The sequence below is a fragment of the Branchiostoma floridae genome, chromosome 7 (assembly GCF_000003815.2).
Source record: "Branchiostoma floridae strain S238N-H82 chromosome 7, Bfl_VNyyK, whole genome shotgun sequence".
In the NCBI taxonomy this organism is placed as follows: domain Eukaryota; kingdom Metazoa; phylum Chordata; class Leptocardii; order Amphioxiformes; family Branchiostomatidae; genus Branchiostoma; species Branchiostoma floridae.
In genome coordinates, this window is record NC_049985.1 from 12,430,963 (window position 1) to 12,451,849 (window position 20,887).

A 20,887-nucleotide genomic window follows, 5' to 3' on the forward strand; every position below is an offset into this window, starting at 1 on the left:
TACTGTTGTTTTGAATTTTGTTCAAATAACCTTTTGCATTTGTATACTCCCAGCTGCCTGAAAACTGATTCGAAATTAATCCTAGTTAGGATGGAAGGCCAGTAATGTTCAACTCAGCTCTTTGGGGGTACTAACTCAAGGACAAGGGCAGTTCATATAAAAAAAAAATAATGTCCTTGGCTCAACCAAGTACATGTATTATCCAAATGCATATGGCATTTGGGATGTATAAAGAAAGGAATACTGTACGGCAAGTTGAGAACTTAAGATTCTGTGAGGTGCACAAAATGAAGTTATAGAGATCCCTGGTAAAGTATAAGATAGGGCTGAATATGACCAACAGAGTGTTAGCAGGAAGGATATCATTTCCCCTTAGCTGGAAAATAAAACCAAACTGGTAGGCAAACTAACTTTGCATATTAGCCAACCAAATTAAAAAAAATATGCAGATGGTGCTACCTGGCTGGCAATGTCATCCCCACCATTCTTGAGTGATAGCCAAATTGGAAGGGAATAAGAAAAGTTAACTCTGGAATGGATACTGTAAATGCATTCATGTTTTCAAGGATTTGATTTTGTTGTAAAGGAGAAAATGCAAAAGGAAGTGTTTTTGACTTAACAACAGTGCTCAAGTCACATTCTGTAAAGTAACTGAAACTGGCGCATTAACAGACAGCCAGTTAGAAAACAAAGTTGCTTATCTGAGTCTTCTCTTACACATGACAAAAATAAGGACACATACAAAATAACGAACACTAAATAACATAGTCAAAAGATAATGATAACGACGTGAAAATAAGGAATCAAGTAACAGAGTGAACGTGATGCTGGTTTACAAACTTAGGAATAATCAAATAAGGCTATATAATCAACAAACTAAAAACGACCTGTCTGTTGAATGAACTTAAATACAGCATCAAATAAAAGACAATTTTGAATGGGGGATAAGAGTGCATTTCCCCTAAGTAGAGTTGAACATACAATATTTTCAGTGGTGTGTCTTGGGTCAAATGGTGAGATACCCTGCATGAACATAGTGGTTAAAGATGACAACATATCAAGTCTTGCATCATTGTATAGAGGACAGTGTAGAAAATAATGTATAGTTGATTCGTTAGGGTGGCCGCATTTACACATAGGACTATTTACACATTTATGTTGGAACAGGTGGAAATTCAACTGACTGAAGTTAAGTCTAAGTCTAGTGAGATGGATTTCTGGGACCATGCGAGAAGTGAAGGTCGGTAGGAGGTCTATAGAAAAAAGACATTTTTGAAGCTAGCAACAGAGGGAGATACTCTGGTAGTGAGTGGTAGTTGATTCCATGAAAGAACAGAGGAAGGTAAGAATGATCTCCTGTACTTCTCAGTTCTAGAAGGAATTTGGATATAATTTTGATTAGCATGAAGGCTGTATGTAGTGCGGTCACAGATCTGGGGTGGAATAATTTCACAAAGATAGTAAGATGAACAAGTTTGTGCTTTTGGCGTCTGCTGGCAGTAGTTTCCCAGAAAGAAAATTCTCTTCAATAAATTTGTTCGTTTCATTGCATTAGTTGTAATAATTGAAACATGTAATGACCATGATAATTTTGGCGTAAGATGTAGGCCGAGGTGTTTATGAGAGGATACCTCAGTCAACCGAATACCCATAAAATACAGTGGTGGATGTACAACTTTAGTAAAAGTTATTAGTTGAGTTTTAAGAGGGTTGAATGTAACGAGCCACTGACGTGACCAGTTATGAACTAGTCTAAGATCATGATTTAGCCTATCAGCTGAGGTAATAGGGTCTCTAACAATCTCAGTTAGTGAGGTATGATCTGCAAATAAGCGGCCATCCGTTTCTAAGTTCCACCAAGTCATTGATGAAAACAAGGAAAAGAAGTGGGCCCAAAATGGAGCCCTGTGGGACACCAGCACCAATGGGCAACCATTCAGAACAGACTCCGTTGAGTACAACATGCTGCTCACGGTCATTTAAATATGACTCAATCCAGGCAAGGAGGGGACCAGTTATTCCTAATTGTTTTAACATAAAAATTAGCCCCAAGTGCCAGACTTTATCAAATGCTTTAGATATGTCTAAAAAGACAGTACGTACATCAAGTCCTTGGTCAAGTGCTTGATGCATATTATGTGTTAGATATAACAATGAGTTAACTGTCGAGTCTCCCGTAAGTATTCATGCATCATCACCTTTTGCCTGGTATCATCACCTAAACAGGGATCTCCAACACATAATGAAACAGTGCAATGTAAAGTACACATTGTGCTTAGACATGGGGTAGACAGGGAGAAAACAGATCATTTCTGTGGTGGTTTGAGTTTGTGGTGAATCGGTCACCGCAAAAATTGCTAACATAAAACTACTGCAAACATTTCTGCACTTACAGTAATCCTGACAACCATCATTTTCCAAGCAGAGGTTAGGTTGCAGAGATAGTAGTGGTCAGGAATTTTGCTGGTAAAAATTTTTGCTGGTAAAAATCCTGACCAATAAATACTATCTCCATCTCTGCATGGAGAGCAGACAACAATTTTGACAGAAATTCTTAGCAGGTGCAGCAGTCAAGATTATGCATGACAGATTTCTCCCAATTAATTTACCATCCCACCTATCCAGCTGCTAGAAGCAGTAGGAAGCTGAACTGATCAGAAAACTATTATTTAATATCGCAATAACGTATCTATTAGGACACCAGTCTTACCATTTGGAGAAGATAGGTATAACACTAACAGTAAATAATGATCAGTAACACAAACAACAAGACCAAAACTTTTTTTTCACAAAGACCTGTAATGTGAGCATCCTTAGTAACCCATTTGCATCCAACATGAAAGAAAAGTACAGGTACATGTATTACCTTCAAGGGTAAATTCTACTTCAACACATGCAATTTACCACAATTTGGGCATACATTTTATGAACATGCATTTTTTTTTCACTTTGGGCACAACAGGCTTGATGAACTCAAGAAGTAGCATCACCCCAAATACATTTCATCCTGCAATGATAAGTATTTACAAAGTAAAGATGGACAACAGATCAGGAAATGTGACTTTTCAAACCTCAGGAGTCCCCACTCTGAGAACAATGTCTATCTTAAGAGCAACACAAGTATAATCCTTTTAGTTATATATAAACATTTAGGAAATCCGTTTTCTGTACAATCTCACATACATGTACATAATAATATCTCTTTTTAATCTCTCAAAAATACATGATGGCCTGGCTCTGTACTTGATTAAACCCACATTTTACTTCTATCTGCCCCATTGAGTACAAATCTGTATCAGCTGTGATGACATCAGATGTTGCTATAACACAACTATACTCAGGTCCATTCCACATCACTGTGTAGCTTTGTGATATTTAAAACCAATCAGAATAAAAGAATATTTAAGTCACAATGTTTATAAACATGTCAAAAACTACAAAATAAAAAGTTTTTAATTAGCTTCCTAACATTTCTAAAGTGGCTAAAAGATATCTTTAATGTGAATAATTTTCACATGCATATTTGATTGTTTCATTTTTATAAAGGACTCAAGGAAAGTTGGCTATTGTCCTATAAAACAATAGGTTTACTTAGCCTAACAGGTTGATTTTGTTAATCTTAAGATTGCACTGTTCTTTTCTGGTAAACGCTATTTGTAGTACATAAGCATACTACCCGAATGAGAATGGCTTCCTTCCTAGCCCAATAACCAAATTAAAAATATTCACCATGACATGCATTTTTCTAAATAAAGAGAGTATGGTGTTACCATTGTTTTTCAATTCTTCAAAATAAATACTTCAAAGATTCCAAATGTTTTCAATATTCAGAAAAGTCCAAAATGCCTATGTTTCTTTACTATTAATATATATTAATATTACTTTTTTACAAATGATTTGATAGGTTTGAAAAAATTTACAAAATGAAAACACCCACACAAGTAGATGGAATGGACCTTATCACAGCAAAATCAGCCAACATCAGCTCATAGAATTCCAATTTCTCCTCCATTACAATACTATTCAGCCAATGTTTCTCTACAAGTAATGTCAAATCTTTAGGCCTTCTCCTTCATAAAACTATTTTCATTTCATTAACATCAAAACATCAACTATTGCAAATCTTCCATGATAACTGTTCTATTCTTCTGGTTCTTTTCAAGATATGACAAAACTACAAAGGACCATGATTGTCAACTACAAAAATATGTACAGGGCATATCTTTGAAAGCTTTCAGGAAAGTCAAACAAGGACAGTGGAAAATATCAATTACAAACCTCTTTGTGAAGACAATGATCCAGCTGTACACATCATGAGCCAAGGAACCACTAGCAGCTATTCAATGTTTACTATCCACAGTAACAAAGTTCTGTCTTTAGTTTTTTTTTACTTGTGTTCTCCTAGTTTCTATCATATACACAAGACAATAAAAACGGTACAAAACCTCCTTATCATGGCCAGTTTGTGCATGACTGGATGTTATATGAAGCTCATCTGTAATTTCTGAATATGAATTTTTTGTTCCACCGCTTCTTCCAATTCTACTGTCAGTGATTGAGGAACTTGCACAACCAAACTGAGTTACTCTTAGAAAAGCACCCCAAATACATCGTGTTGTCTTGTACTCATATATGCTAATTATTTGTCCTATGTGGGCAGCTGTAACCTTCTCCCTGCTTTGTATAGGGTGAGGAAACTGGAAGAAGGTCACACTTTCCAATCACAAGGTACCTAAATAAAGGCAACCATACACAAATAATTTATCCATAGGAACATTGCTGTGAAATGGTCATCAGCTAAACAGAATTACATATGTCATGAAGAGAATTACAGTTGGGACACCAACATCAATGTACAAAGGAGAGAAGATAACAACAGCTTACAACCATTTTGTTTTCTATCTCTGATGTAATTCAACTTTCAGAAGTGCTAGAGGTTTGCCAATATTAATGTAGTTACTGCTATATTTTGGTTGGAACAAGCACTGAATATATATCACATCAATGTGGTTCCTAGCTGTTACTAACACATCTTTTTTCAACCTGTTATGTGACAAGGAAAGATCAGGAGGATTGCTACCTTGTTGTGTCACTTAAATTATTATTCTTCCTTTTACAAAATAGTCACAACAAACAATGGCACATTTGCAAAGACAGGAACTTCAAAATCCCCATTTAAACACACAAGACACTTCTTTGTTTACAAGCTATGTACAGAAAAATCTGCAGATATGCACACAGTTTGACTTCATAAAGAGATGGCACATCTCCTCCTTACTGCAACAGATGCCTCCTACTACTAGTGAGATAGAAAAATGCCATTTCTCCATTCAGGGCGAGTGCTGGTATGAGTGTCTTCATAGGCAGCACTGGGGGGACTCGTGTCCATATGATGAATCTATCATCATTTGTATCACAGTTCAGACTACAGGCATGTACTCAGGCATCCAGTAGCGCCCGATATACTTGGACACTGCACTGTATGCCTCATAGGTGTCAAAGTTGTTGTCCCCAACCAACACTTCCTCCATCACACTCAGTTCTGTCAGGTTGGGTCCAAGGATTTTGGCAAACTCCACAAACGCACTGCAGGACAGTTCGCACTCCCCGAGCCCGAGGGAGTGAAGATTCTTGCACGACTTTGCAATCAACACCACTTCGTCATCTAGCGGTTGTGTGCCATTCGCACATACTACTAGCTCGATCAGCTTGGGGCAGTGTAGCCCGACTCTTCGCAAGGCCGATTTGGAGACGTAGGCACCAAAGAACAAGTGTGTCACCGGCGTGTCACACTGGAAGAAGGGCGCAAAGTCCTCATCGTTGTGCACGTAGAAGTACATGACCAACGTCAGGTTGGGTGAGTGCTTAGCGACCGACTGCCAGCTGTCCTTGGAGATCTGGTGGAACTGCATGATCTCGTTGGGGTTGCTGCTGATGACATCAATCCGCAGCTGCTCTAAGGTGGCATGCTCCTCCCTAGATGGGACAACAACATCATTATTCGCAGGGCTCGGAATTCATTTGGGGCATTAGGTGCACTGGTGCACCCAGATTGAAAAATTGGGTGCAACAACAAATTTTTGGGTGCACTACCTAAATTTAAGTAATACACCTAATAATAAAACTTAGTTACAAGCTATCAAATTCTTGAACAAGTACCATGACAGACATTTTCTATTATCTTTCTAACACTTAGATCTAGATGTCAAGAATATGATGTGTACTAGTATACTTTGATATCTAAATCATAAACATAAGAAAATATTTGGGTGCACCCTGTGCACCCACAGAAAAAAATTGGGTGCACAGCTCCAATTTTGGGTGCACATGCACCCAGTATTTCGAGCCCCGTTATTGTCATATAGGACAACTTCATCTTAAGGGGAGCATTAACAGAAAAAAAAAAAACTATATGCATTCTGATATCAATGAGCTTTTGGAAAAGACAGAAAGCCATCATGTTGTCTTGTCATCCATAATTTCACACTAAAAATGACATGTATTGTTTATTGTATTTCCATACCTTGACAAGGTGAGAAGTAACTGATCACTGAGTAGTGTGTAGTTCAGGGCCAACTCTCGCAGATTTTGACAATGGTCTGCCACTGCCAGGATACCTGAATTGATAAAGCCTTGTTATCTTCTGAACAACAGAAAATTCAAGCACATCAGAAAAAGAAAAGTCAATAGAAACGTTGATGATGTTAATGTAGAAGAATTTAATGTCACAGTTACAAACTTTACACATGAAGTTTTGTCAGTACCTTTAGGAGATACGTGTGGGCAGCTGGTCATGTTGAGAAGTTCCAGAGAGTCACTACTGTTCTGGATCATCACTGCTAGGGAGGGGTCATCCACAGGGGTGTCATCCACCCTTAGCTGGGACAGCGACTACAAAGGGACACACAGGAAAGTTGTTAGCATACACAGAATGAACATCAGCTACTCAGTGTTTGTATGAGTGGTTTGGGTGAAAACTGATGGCTCTCTACGAGTAGGTTCTAGTTAAATAGTGAGGTGACCGACCGCAGGTCCTATTATGTAGCTTGCAGTTTGATGAGGTCAAATATTCTGAAAAGCATTTTTTTGCCATGTCATTTTGAATAGATTGCAGGATACAAGTTTGCAAAACTTCTTCAACTCCTCTCTTTACCATTTAGACAAGCTTCTCTGGTAGGGCATCCTTTTCCATCAACGAAAGGTTTGCTATGGACGAAGGGTGAAAATGAAATCGCCACATGAGATCAGACTCAAGGAAAGCCCTGTAATTTCTCCATGTCAGGTATTGGCATGTGCAATAGTCTTGAGAGGCAACAATAACTTTCATATAAAGAGGACTGGCAGATGATTCCAAGGCAGGTCAGGCTGGAAGTAGAATAAGCCATCATTGTACAATGGTCAATGTTTTGGAATGTATGAACTCTAAGAAGTAGAATTCAATGCTTCCATGACTGACGTTCACCATACATGAATTTCTACCGAGTCAACCAGGCCTGGTCATGGTTTCTCTACATCACAAACACAAATGTCCCTTATCATCTTTAAAGACTTAAAATGAGACTTCTACTTGCTTTAATAGGTATGACCTGAATTTCATACGGTAGAGGAAAAAGGTAATGGTCCCATAGCCTTTAAGGCCAAGGGGGCACCAGGTTGTTAAATCACTTTGAGGGTACGGTATTGGAATCCGGCGCCCATCCTTCTGCTTCCATCATCTTTTACCTCCACAACCTAGGTCGGGTATCTATCTTTGGGTGGTGTAAGGAAGGCAAATCTCATCTCTACTAGCCTGGCCAACTGATGCCACAATGATAAGATATTAGCTATAAGATTGCGTTCTGAGTACAAACCTTGGAGTGGACGAATACGACGGTGAGCGCCGTGACGAAGTCCTCTCGGCTGACCTCCTGGAAGCTGGGCTTGGCTGTGGAGATGAGCCCCAGTGTCTTCAGCGAACTGTTCACCAGCTGGGACAGGATCTGACAGGCCGCTTCCGCTGACTCCTTGTTGCTGTCCACCTGGCACATACATGTGTGCACACTGTTATAATGAGGTCAGCTCTTCATGTCAGGTATGTCAGAGCACTCAGGCAGAATGAGCATACTCCTGCAGTCCTTTCAAGGGACCATCTCCTAAATACTTCCTGTCAACCTACTGAGGAAGATATCCTGCCCTCCTCTCAGTATCTCTGTATCTTCAGATTAAAAATTAGAACTGTGCCTCAAACAAGCCAAGCAGTGCATTCACTTAGACAATGTATTAATTTTGTAAACGGTCAGATGTTTTAGACAATATTTGCTTTCTTAAGTAACTGGAACAAAATCTGGAGTTTACCTGGTATTTGGCCAAATTTACGACTTTAATCCAATTTGTTAACCAATTTACAAATATATACTATTGCTTGGATAGCTGTTATCATGAAGAAGCCCAACAGTGTTGCATGAAGATGTACATAATGTTTTGTGATTAGAGTTTATTTAGACAGGTTTGATTAATTTTGGTATCTGTAATCTACACTTCATGGTACTAGAACTAACTGTAACTCACATTGTTTCCACAATTATAAGAAAGAACAATCTTGGGTACAAACAACATAAAGATATCTGAAAGTGCACCTTGAAGCTGACAGACTGTAGGTGGTGTGCGTGGCGTCTCAGGACCTGTCGGATGAGCTGGGGTGGGGTGGACTTGAAATGGGACGTGTTGGGGTTGTTGAACTCAAACGTGAAGGTCTGCCACAGCTCGGGCAGGTGGAAGGTTTTGTTCCAGAGACGACAGACCAGGGAGGCCCGAGCACGATCCCATAACGGTAGGAACTGTGGGGATGGAACAGATAGAAACATCATTTCTAGAAGTTCCATTCATGTAAATTTTTCATAAAAAGTTAGTGAAACATAAAACACAATCAACATGAAATAACAACCTTTCATACCAACTAGTCCACTGTAGATTTCAACTCTCAATTCATCAAGACCAGTAACTTTAGTTTTCCTCTTATCAGCAAGTTGATACAAGAGGACTGACTGCCTTTAAAAGCACTCCACCAGATGACCCCTAAGTAATGTACATGTACTATCAAACCTAGCACAATGAATACCTGAAATATGTGAGTGAGGATCTCTGAGGGCATGTTGCTCCAATCTCGGATGATCTCCTCAGTGGGAGCCTTTGCTCTCAGGAGTTGTCTCTTTGCCCGTTGTCCATCTGAATTGCCATTCTCAGAATCTATGGCTTGTCTCATAGTTCGTTTGGTGGACTGAGTGGTCCTATGTCATGAACAGAGATAGAAACATTAAAATACAGGAAATCAATGCAAAAAGTGGTCAAAGTTCAATAACAGTTCAAGGGTAGCCTGGTATCCAGCCGTATTATACTAGCTCCTGAGTATTTACAGAGAGGACGGACGAGACTCATGAGCTATAATAAGTGTGGATACCAGGCTAGTTCAAGGGACTCATACATGTATGGTGCACCTTTGCCAAATGATAATAATCATGATTTTTCCAGCAGGGGAATACATATTGTTTTTGCTGGTGTGTTCTTTTTCTTTCTTCTTCTGTCTGTAACCAATTAGAGCTTAGGTTGAACATTAGCTGTTTTTGCAAATATGAGCAATCAGTAGCAATCAGAGCTGATGTCAGATATTAGCTGTTGCTGCAGACATGAGCAATATTTGGCATTTTCATGAAAAAGTTGCCTTTCTAATTCTGATATATAATACATGGTTTGTTTCTGTCTTGAATCTAACTAAAGATAACATTGCACCCTACAATTGAACATTCCTCAGCAAAATCCTCACATGAATGACTGGCGCACTATTTAGCATATTTACACAATTATTCCATATTTCTGGTGTTTGTGAACTGTGCACAAATAGGCTGCACAAGGTCCATTGATTTCCTAAATCCATCACAAATTACACTTAAGAGACCCTCCTAAACAACAACATACTGTAAATGCATTTAAGTTCGCAGGGATTTAATTTCGTGGTAGCGGGAAAATGGACTTTTCGCGGTGGTTTTAATTTCGCGGTAGCACCATGCACTGTAGTCTCTTACTGTTATGGAAAAATGTTCGCGGTGGTTTTAAATTCGCGGTGAAGCGGTCGCCGCGAAAACCGCTAACATTCATCCACCGCGAACATTTCTGCATTTACAGTACTGTCCACTGTTAGTTCCCATAGGGTGGGCTAATTAGTAGTAATACTAATAGGCACAATCCAGGCTACTATATCTCATCAAGCATCTTGGAAGATGGATATACGATCATATCTTTCACATGTTGGCATCAGAAAATGAGGTTATTTTTCCTTCAAACGGCAAGACCTCCAGACTGGTGACATTATCATATGATTATGGTGAAATGTCAACCCTACTGGGCAATAAGGCACACAAGGCAGTTGTAGGCCATGTGTGTCCATGTGTTGGTTTTGAAGGTCACAGATTTAAACATGGTGCAATTGCCCTCCCTGAACATTGTCCTGCAATGTTATAGGGTCCATTCAACTTACTATGTAAAGAAATGACTGGAAAATCTACTTTCTACATGGTCTTGTTGTTACATATTTGTGCATAAGCCATCAAAACCTGGTAAAACATAATGAGTACAATTATGTGCTAGTATTTGAATGTTTGGTACCAGATGATGTTATGGTTACCAAAACTATGAAAAATTTACATCCATAGCTTTACATCTGAGATCTCAAAAATAATAACAAGGATATCAACACTGCCACAGCAGAAGAGATTTTTATCAAATCAAAGGATTTTCAGAAAAATCAAACACTCCTTGCATACAATTTCTGGAAAACACAGGTGTAGGGATCGTCCAGCTATAAAGTCGGCATCCCGCAATCATTGAAAAAATGTCACAGAAACATGTGTTCCTTCTGGTGAAAGAAGATGAAAAAAACTGAAGTGCTTTGAAGATGAAAATTGTCTTTTATGATCATTGTACAGCTGGGATTTAGTTTTACCTCCAAGCCATACTAATCATCAAGCTCTTATTGAATGAAAGGGCGGCCATTAAACCTCAAAGAACTAGTGTCAATCATTACCTTTGTAAACGATTTTGCTTTTCAAACAGGCATTTTTTAGCTTCTGAGAGTTCTGAGCATTCAGCTGAGAATGACTGCTCTACATGTGGTGACTGCCTAATGAACATATATAGACTAGGAGACGACTACAGCAGAAATCACATGGAAAACACAGATATCAGACGTTACCTTCGGGGTAGTGGAAACATGGTTGTACCACTGCTCCTTTCAGAAGGCTGCTGTTGAAAACTTAGCAGGAACCTGCCAAAATACAAGACATTGTATTGTTGTATCTTTTATCATACGGTAACTCTACTCTATACCATGACCATCAATATCACTTACATTTGTAGATATGGTAGTCAGAAATGGCAAATAGACATAATAATGGAAAATACAAGGAGAATACGTTATAGTAGATGTCAATGGCAAGACAGGATTCTACACTTATCATGAAAAATTGGCGGCTACATTTGGTGGTTACATTAATATGAGTATTAATATTTTGCACATGCAAACTTGGACTTGGAGCAAAATATGTCTCTGCTGCAAAAGATTACCAGTGCCTTTGTCTGCACAAGTTGGTCGCTGCCAGGTTCAATTAATACGATACATGGTATATTGAATTTTCTCAGTCTAATTTCCTCTGCCCAACAAAGAAATCAGAACCCCAGCACAATTCCCTGCAGCATAATTTTACATCACTTCCCTCCCTCGAGGTAGAATGCACAACACAGCAACAAGGTGCAGAATGTGACAAATATTGTTACTTCGAAACGAGTGAATTTTCATATGCAAATATGAATGGATAAACCAAAGAAGCTCTTCAAGCCTAAGAAACTAGTCCGACTTCCATGATGTCAAGCCTAAGAAACTAGTCCGACTTCCATGATGTCACTCACTGCTTTATATTACATACATGCATCGATCATCCGAACAATCAACCAACTTGTCGGAAGCAACCACCTGTCCTCAGCAACCATTTTTGCTCAATCTCTTGAGTGGTTGCTCAGGACAAGTTTGACTGTATTACACATTGAATATGAAACAAAACTGACATAAAAGAAAACAAAGGGTAATCTCAAACTCTATTTAGAATTAAAATGTCTTGAAAATCAAATAGAAACTCACCAGTAAATGTGTGAAGACAGAATCCTCAGGTAAGTTTAACCCACGCTGAGGTGCTGCCAGTCGACGATGGTGTCGCCTCCTCCCATGTACACAAGCCTCAACCACAGATGCAGACTGATAGGACTCCTGGTCATGTGGGGAAACACAGGTTGGTATTAGTATTACACATCAGGGCTTGAAATACTTTTTTCCCAGGTAACATTGAAAAAATTTAGGAAGTATGGATCATACCAAAATTGTTCAGCAACCACTGCTATTTTTTCTTTTATACTTTATAGGTGGTAACAGTCAATGCAGCTAATAACAATCCATATACACCTACATTATATGACAATGATGTATAAAACCCAGTACATGGACCAGTGCAGGTTAGGTGTAACCTGCACTAACCTGCATATGTTATTTTGAGCTCTGCACATTGATATTCTATTTCAGGGTGATGACTGCAGAATTTCTAATTAGCGAGATGTGAAAGGACAAAGATTTTTACTTCAAAGCTTAAAATAGACTACAATCTGTACTTCTTTACTACCATATAAGGAAAAGATATAAACTGATAGAATCAATGACATGTAATTTCCACCTGACTGGCATATACTGCAGTAAACACTTTTACAAAGGTCTTTGAAATCATTTCCTGAAGACAATCTTGAACAATTAATCATATGAAGTCACCCTTTGAGTTCAATATTTGCTTTCCTGTTGCTCAATGTGGAATTAAAAACTGTACTTGATATATTTTTGTATCAAACATAAAAACAAAAGAGGAACTCTGCAACAACACACACACAGATACACACACGTATAGACACAAAGAGACACACACACACACACATGTGCACACAAACACACACATCATACTGTTAAGAACCGGAGAAGGGGCTGTCTTTCCAAATGAACTAAGTAAACATGCTTCGTAAATGTAGAATGGAACCTGAACGAAGCCGGAACTTGCACCATCTTCAAGTATTCATCAACAACAGTCCAAGTATGACAGCAGGATCTCCAAGGACCAGAGCTGCTAATTTTAGCTGCTAAAAGGTGTACCCTGGTACCATTCTATGATGTCTGCTAGACCAATTTGGTATTGGTTGACTTTGAAGTGATAGTTTACAGCTTTTATAAACATTAGATTAAATTTCTGACATTACAGATTGACCCATCGATAGTCAGCATGGAACAACATTTGATTTTCATTAGATGTCTGTCATGTAAAAACTGGGCTATGGTTTTTTTAATCTATACGACATGTGACGTGTACTAGATAACCGGAGTTGACATGAGGCACTTCTCGTCACATGGAGAGGATGGGCCTTAATACAATTTGCACGTGCTGTAAGGACGCTAGTCTAGATAATAGAATAATACTCATTGGCATGCACATCCTCATTACTTGCCTATGTTATTATTGTCCCAAAGTGACAGAGGATATAAATGAATTGACAGTTTTCTTCACATATATGTTGACATAAAAATAACTAGTGAAAATTACAAATCATTTTAAGTAAGAACCAACAATCAAAATCAATTTATCTGACAAATATTTAGCATGATCTCTAAAAAATGTCAAATAAAACAGAAAAAAATCAAACCAATCCTTAACTATCCTAATTCATGGCACATCAAAGTAGCTATAATACTTTAGTAGTAATCAAGCAACATTTCAGATAACATATATACTAAAAGAAGGCTATGGGTAGAAATATCCTGCATTTACTTGATTTAAAAGGTAATTTGGAAGAACTAAGTTAACCATACCTTCACAAGATGATATTGACTGTTTCGAGTGTCATGTTACGGCCATTAATCATGCAAATAAGGTCCTCATTTGCATCAATTATTTAAAAATATATGTATGGTTCAAAGTATAAAAGTGTTCAAACAACCCAGCAATAAATTATCAAGAAAACATAATAAAAATATGATCATAACCTGTACAGGAATTTCAAATATAACAATGATAATGACAATAGTATTTCAGATATGCCATATTCAGCGTTCCCGCCAGGTTCTTGAAAGTATGCGTCCAAATATTTGGGAGGGGCGTAATGAGCGCCGCAGGCGCTCGCATTCTAGGGGGGTCCGGGGGTATGCTCCCCCGGGAAAATTTGAATTTTCAAACCCTCTAGAACACAATTTCCTGCAATTTGAGAGGATAATCATGCACTTGAGATTGGACGTCGGTTGCCTCTTTTACTCCCATTTTCAGTTATCGACGACCACCCTCTGCCAATTTTTTTCCGTCATTGAATAAAAAAAATGTCTACCTCCTGCGATCGATGTTACGCCCTCCCGCATCAAATACAGTAGTTTTCCGAGACGATAAGATAACGGCGCCATCACACTTTGTGTTTTTTTCTATTTTGCCCGATGATTTTACTCAATTTTTTCGAATCGGTGGGGTTTTACAAGGCCGCGCCGTCATTTTCTACGAGCGTGCGTTTGTTTCCTGCGACCTCAGGTAACCCCGTTTTCGGAGTGAAATCTTTGGCTGGATTTCTTTTTAAATAGACCAAGGACGTTATACATTACTCGAAGGAGGACGATCTGCTGCCTCTTTGGCAGTGATCAGTGCCGGTGTAGCCTTGAAGGAGTAGCCAGAAAGATGTCCCAGCGTGCTGGGCGCTGCGATCGATGATCCATCTGGGGAGGGGGGCGTGCCGCGCCATTTGCCACGGAGGCCAATGCTAGTGCACAACCGACTCGATCGACGCCTGACAACAATATTGCGGCCCCTTTTCTGCCGCAAATTTTGTCTTTTTGAAACAAAAGGAATTTTGTGAATAAGAAATAAAGTGTATAGTTTTGAATTCTTCACTTATTTACCGTGCACGTTTTTTTAACTTGGATAAATGGGGAAACTTTAATAGTAAATTGTTAGCAGCTAGGGAAGAAACACAAGTTGCCAGACGACACGGGCGGATACCAACATCACGTGCGCTAATAGTCGGCAACTATTTTTCCCGGTGACCAATGACAGAGTGTAACATTACATTTATCGAATGCTGATTGGTTACTAAGATGATTGGATTTGGACCTGGTGGCCAATCTGGACTGCATGGCGCCGGCGGCCTGTTGTCAAAAATACCGACTGCCAATCATCTGCCCACAGCGTGAGAACTTTTGTTGAGATGTGCAGCACTCGCGCAGAACAGTTTGTTCGTTCAATACTTGTATTGCCCACAAATCTTTAACAAATAGGTGAAAATGAGGACAAGTTAGTATTATGTTAATATCAGAATATAAAATCTGCATAAGATTTCTTCGAGTGTTAAAGAATGCTGACTGTCAGATGCATTTCACGGACTACAAAAAATTACATTGCGCAACGGACGGCTCAGACTGGCGCGTGGCAGGGTGTGTTGCACATGGATTCGCTAGTTGTAAAACGTGCCGCCCTCCGCCCCATGCTCAGACTACTGGGATGACCGGAAAGTGAAGAATTTGAAGTATAAATTGTAAAGGTAGGATTCCTTCTTATAAAGACAGATTTTTTAAAAAGATTCCAGATACATTTTGTACACTGGTGGTACAGGTCAGCCTTTCTTTCAGATTTTTTTATGGACGCATTCAGCTGAGCCGAGTGCGTCTTTCCAGAAAAAGATGCGTCCAAAGACGTAAAGACGTATGCCTGGCGGGAACGCTGGCCATATCTAAAATATGATTTTGGAATTGCAAACATGAGAATGACAATAATAGATGTCTGCTGATAATGTTTAGCTTTATCTAGCTTAGTTATTAGATTCCCATCATTTCTAATTACCATATATTTTCTGTGTTATTTTCTCGTTGATATTAAATGCACATGAAGAGCTTGTTTGCATCCCACTCTTTCTAAGTGAAAGTCATATCATATATTGATGATGATAATGTAGCAGATTTATAAGCTTGCCTCATTGCTACCAAAACACCTTCTTGAGTTATTTTCTGAAACAAAACCAACCCTTTCAGTTAAAAAAAATGCTTGTAGGCCTCAAGAGCTATCTTACATCCACAAATTACTACCATAGCATGTCCTGAACACAAGATACGAAATCTGGAAGTTCTGCTGCAGTACCTTAGTAAGCTGCTGGGGACCCAGTATGGAACTTGTTGACCTTGTCTTCAAAATCCCTAGCCACCTACCAAGTATCATTAAGATGCATCCACAGCTTCTCGGGGTATACTGTAAATGCATGATTTAAGTTCGAGGTGGCGGGAAAATGGACTTTTCGCGGTGGCTTTAATTTCGAGGTAGCACCATGCACTGTAGTATCTTACTGCCATGGAAAAATGTTCCCAGTGGTTTTAAATTCGCGGTGAAGCGGCCGCCGCAAAAAACGTGAACATTAAACCACCGCGAAAGTTTCTGCATTTACAGTATACTATTCTCATAAACATACACACGCTAAAACTGCACCTCCAGTCACAAACTTGCTACATGTAGGTCATCATATATTATTGACCGGGTAAAAACTAAAATAGTCAATAGGATGATAATCAAGGGTTAATGACCTGCCCTAGGGTGTATACGGCACCACAATTCATGGTTGGCTCATATAACCACAGAATGAATGACCGAGGGACAAAAGGGATCAAAAAGGACCCGGGAGGGAGGGAGGAGAGTGAAGGTGGTGAGAAGCATTTGGACCTGTGGGGCAAGCACCCTCAGCTCTGGACACAGGGTCAGTCCAAGCAAGGAGGTTGAAAGAGGCGACAGAAACGGAGCCTCGAGCTCAGTACAAAGCAGGATGTTCTATACTAGTCTACAGGCATGTTGTTCTTTGGTACTTGCTATTGTGTTCTGATGGCTACAAAATTGACAATATCAAGGAAGATTGAAAAAGCAAAACACAACTTTTTAATTTAAAATTTATGTAGAAAAATCAACCCTGGAATAGGCTGCAAAAAATTTTTGCCGCTAACAAGATTTTTAACATCTTCAAAATACTTTTCAGTGTATACTTTGATATTTTGTCCAATATACTCATTCAGGGCTCGAAATACTTTTTTCTGCATACCTGCACTGGTGCAAGTAACATTGAAAATTACCTGCACCGGACAAATTTTACCTGTACTACTCTGAATTTAGGAAATATGGATCATACTAAAATTGATCATCAATTAGGGACCATTGCTATTATTTCTTCTATACTTTATAGGTGGTAACAGTCAATGCAGCTAATAACAATCCACATACACCTACATCATATGACATTTATGTTTAAAACCCAGTACATGGACCAGTGCAGGTTAGGTGCATGTAGACACCAGAAATACCTGCACAGCTCCAATTTTACCTGCACTAACGTGCATATGCAAGTGGTATTTCAAGCCCTGTAATTTTACAACTACAAAAATAGTATCATTAAAAAAGAAGAAATGTCCATTACAATATAATAAGTAACAAAAGTAGATGGTTACCGATATACAATGTACACAATTTGTATGACCATGTTTGAAGCTACAATGACCATTGTATCCGTAGACTTATTAACATCACTAAGTATGTCCTTGACCACTCTTTTGGTACTGAAAATTAATGACCAGCTGAACTGAAGCTGTGCCTAATAATATTCAGTTCAACTATTATAAACATAATAGATGTACATTGGACATAATATCAGAAGAATTGATAGGAGACATCACTTAAAATCCCAGACTTTTCACATGATCAAATCACTTCTCCACCTTGATAATCATGAGAATCTATCTGAAACTGAAATGTTATTGTGTTTACAAAGCAATGGTGGTGAAAGCACTCATCACCTTGAAAGGAGAAAACATGTGTAACAAAAACTAACATTCCTTATGGAGGCCATCCTTGATCCTCTTTCTGCACATGTCTGGGTTATTGACCTTGCACATGCAGGTACTCAAACATGGTAGGATTTACCTGTCACAGCAAATTTAATAATACTTTCGTAGTAATCGAGCAACTAAAAAGAAGCTTAAGGATAGACATATGCACCGGGTCAGACAGAATGCTTAGAAAGCATCAAACAATTGGTAACGTTTGTTACAGTCATTTCTGTACAACATGTTGTAAGCAAGGTGGGATATAAATGGAAGTCAATGACCTTTTTTTGTTTCTTTAAAGAAAACCAGAAAAATTGTAAAGCGTCACAAAAACGGCCATTTCTAGTCTTATACGTGGATAACATAACTGTGGCAACCATCGTACTCGTGGTGGTAACGTTTGTTACCGAATGGCGACAGGCATAAACCTCCTCACACAGCCTCCAAGATCAGTGATAGTAGCGATCTGACGTGATCAGACAGAGGGCCTAAGTACTTTAGCTGGTTTCATCTGCCGTACAATCATTTTGGGAACTGAATTGTTCCACTTTTGGCTACTATTTGAATTCTTCGTATCTTCTCAGGCGACAGCCATCCTTAATCCTCTTTCTGCACATCTCTGGGTTATTGACCTTGCACGTGCAGGTCATGGTAGGATTTACCTGTCATAGCAAATTTTGCCACTGATGCTAGATCAACTTTTGTTGAAAAAACTGAGGAAGAATATCTGAATAGACTTATATTATCAATGTCATAACAAATATGATTATTAATAACATTCCTAGAACATCATGATAAAAATATTCCTCAACCTGAAAGGACACCCAAATGGCACAGCCTTCCTTCAAGTTCAAAACAGCATAGTTTCCTCTAGTTGTAACCTAGTAATTTGAAAGGAAGCTATCAGAGGGCCCAAAATTAATGGTATACTTATGGTTGTATCATCCAAGACAATAAATCATACCTATAAAAAGAGCAAGTTGAAAACTAGTCTTGACTGCTAACAGACATAACATACAAAGCTCAAACATAGTACACATGTTATGTACCACATATACCACGGATAATACACGCATGACATTTTCCCACTCCTCACTTCCCCCAAGTCATTATCAAGTGCTGATGACAAATTCTTGGATTCTGTTGGAAACAACTTTTCTGCAAACGAAAAATTTGCATCTTTCTCAAGCGAATGTTTTTACACGATAACTTTCCAACTTCTTTGGCATGAAAGAATGAAAGAACAACTTCTACAAGATTGAAAATTACATGTACTTCAATTTGTTCCAATGTTTTTCACACACAAAAACCCCAACCTCAAATTCATTACCTAATTTGCTCCAGACAAATCTCACCAAATTTGATTTGTATTACGATATTTTAAATGAAAATTTCACCTATTAATCAAATTTGACTAAATACAAAACATTTATGACACATCCTATCACAAGTTTGAGGTTAGGTCAATCAAAGTTGTACAGACTGTAATTGCAATTGGTAACCAATAGTGCAAGGATCATAACACTTAACTGTGTTGGGAGGGGTGGTGAAAATCATATCATATGGGTAAAAACAAGGTATCATAATTTGCTGTACACAAATAGAAAGGACAGGGCATGATACAGCTTGCAAAATGAGGAAACATCAAGTTAAACTGATGTTTAAATGTGACACTCTAGGACATTGGTCATCAAGTTATGGAAAAGAAAGCATGAGTCTGTATTGTCTGAAAGGTAAGGGTTGTACATCAACCACTCTACCTGTTGAGCTATTAGTGTTGCATCAGTTCTGTGACTTGACCTTTGCTGATTCAATTTTATTCCTGTGCTTCCAGATCCTGTGACTATGAATTTTCTTTTCAATTTACATTGCCATACGTGAAGCTCATGTGTTATTGTTGTTGGCACTCAGTGGCAACCAATACACATCAATACAAAATGCCCATACTGTTTTGAACTTTTCTGTTGGTCAAAAGGAAAGATGTGTATTGCATAAATGTTTTTCTTTTTGGTCACAAAACAATGTTTCACAGTATCACCTCTGTCGCCCCGCCCTCCCCACTATGGTGACACTTCCGCAGGTATTGAGCAATACCCCGGGACAGACATTGCGTCCAATTCGCACCGTTTAAACGTCGTCAGCACCAAAATCCGCCCAAAATTATCGACAGTTACGTACCTAAGAACATGTTGAAGGTATTCTGACGAAAATTTTCGCTCTGTTTCTCATAATATAGCAAGGATGGACGGCTAAACCCGTGTGTACAGTTTGTAAACATTCCGCCTCAAACTGAAAATGGCTGTCAGACAGGCTTTCTGCCCTACTTTTCTGTGTCCTTATAATTCCTTTCGTGACAATATCAAGGCAATTTGTGATTACAGTATAACAGAATCAACACAAGATTGATGTTTTCGTTATCCAAGAACATCTGGAAAAGATGTCAAACCAACATACTGATGTCAGACTTCCTAGATGAAACTCTGCTTCGTACTAAATAATTGCCGACATGACAACATCGTGGGTCCACTTACCTGGCAATCTGGAGATCACGAGCGTCCAGGATCCGTCCTGTATCCCGGGCGTCTTGTCACGTTTTTGTCGGTACTTCGCACGTGAAGATGTCTTCCCTGTCTCCTTAATTAGATGTCCGCACACCAAGGTTAATCATCGCCACCAAAATTTTCCATCGTAGGCGAGCTGCAAAGATAGCTATGGAATGACCCCGAGTTGACCCAGTAATGATGACACAATTTTTGAGTCGTATTTTATGCACATGAAATACCAGACACAGGTACTATTTTTATATTTAGGCTCAGAAATTATTTTGTTATAATTTTATCTTATAATTTAGGAAAAAATGTTAAGATAGTTAACCTGATGCAAGAACTCCCAGCATTCAACATTAGAAACATCTCTTACCGCACCAAAACGCACAAAATTCTT

The 20,887-nt window shown here is 38.7% G+C and overlaps 1 protein-coding gene across 1 annotated transcript; it reads right to left on the minus strand.

The window, feature by feature from the left end:
- Nucleotides 1-2,946: 2,946 nt before the first annotated feature.
- Nucleotides 2,947-20,686, minus strand: LOC118420270 (F-box/LRR-repeat protein 21-like). Its single transcript, XM_035826998.1, has 9 exons — nt 20,476-20,686; nt 12,167-12,292; nt 11,225-11,296; nt 9,098-9,266; nt 8,616-8,816; nt 7,851-8,018; nt 6,765-6,891; nt 6,524-6,617; nt 2,947-5,976 (listed from the first exon to the last, which is right to left on the minus strand). Exons 3-9 carry the CDS (start codon nt 11,242-11,244, stop codon nt 5,421-5,423), a joined length of 1,335 nt encoding a protein of 444 aa, XP_035682891.1. The 5' UTR covers nt 11,245-11,296; nt 12,167-12,292; nt 20,476-20,686; the 3' UTR covers nt 2,947-5,420.
- Nucleotides 20,687-20,887: the final 201 nt, after the last annotated feature.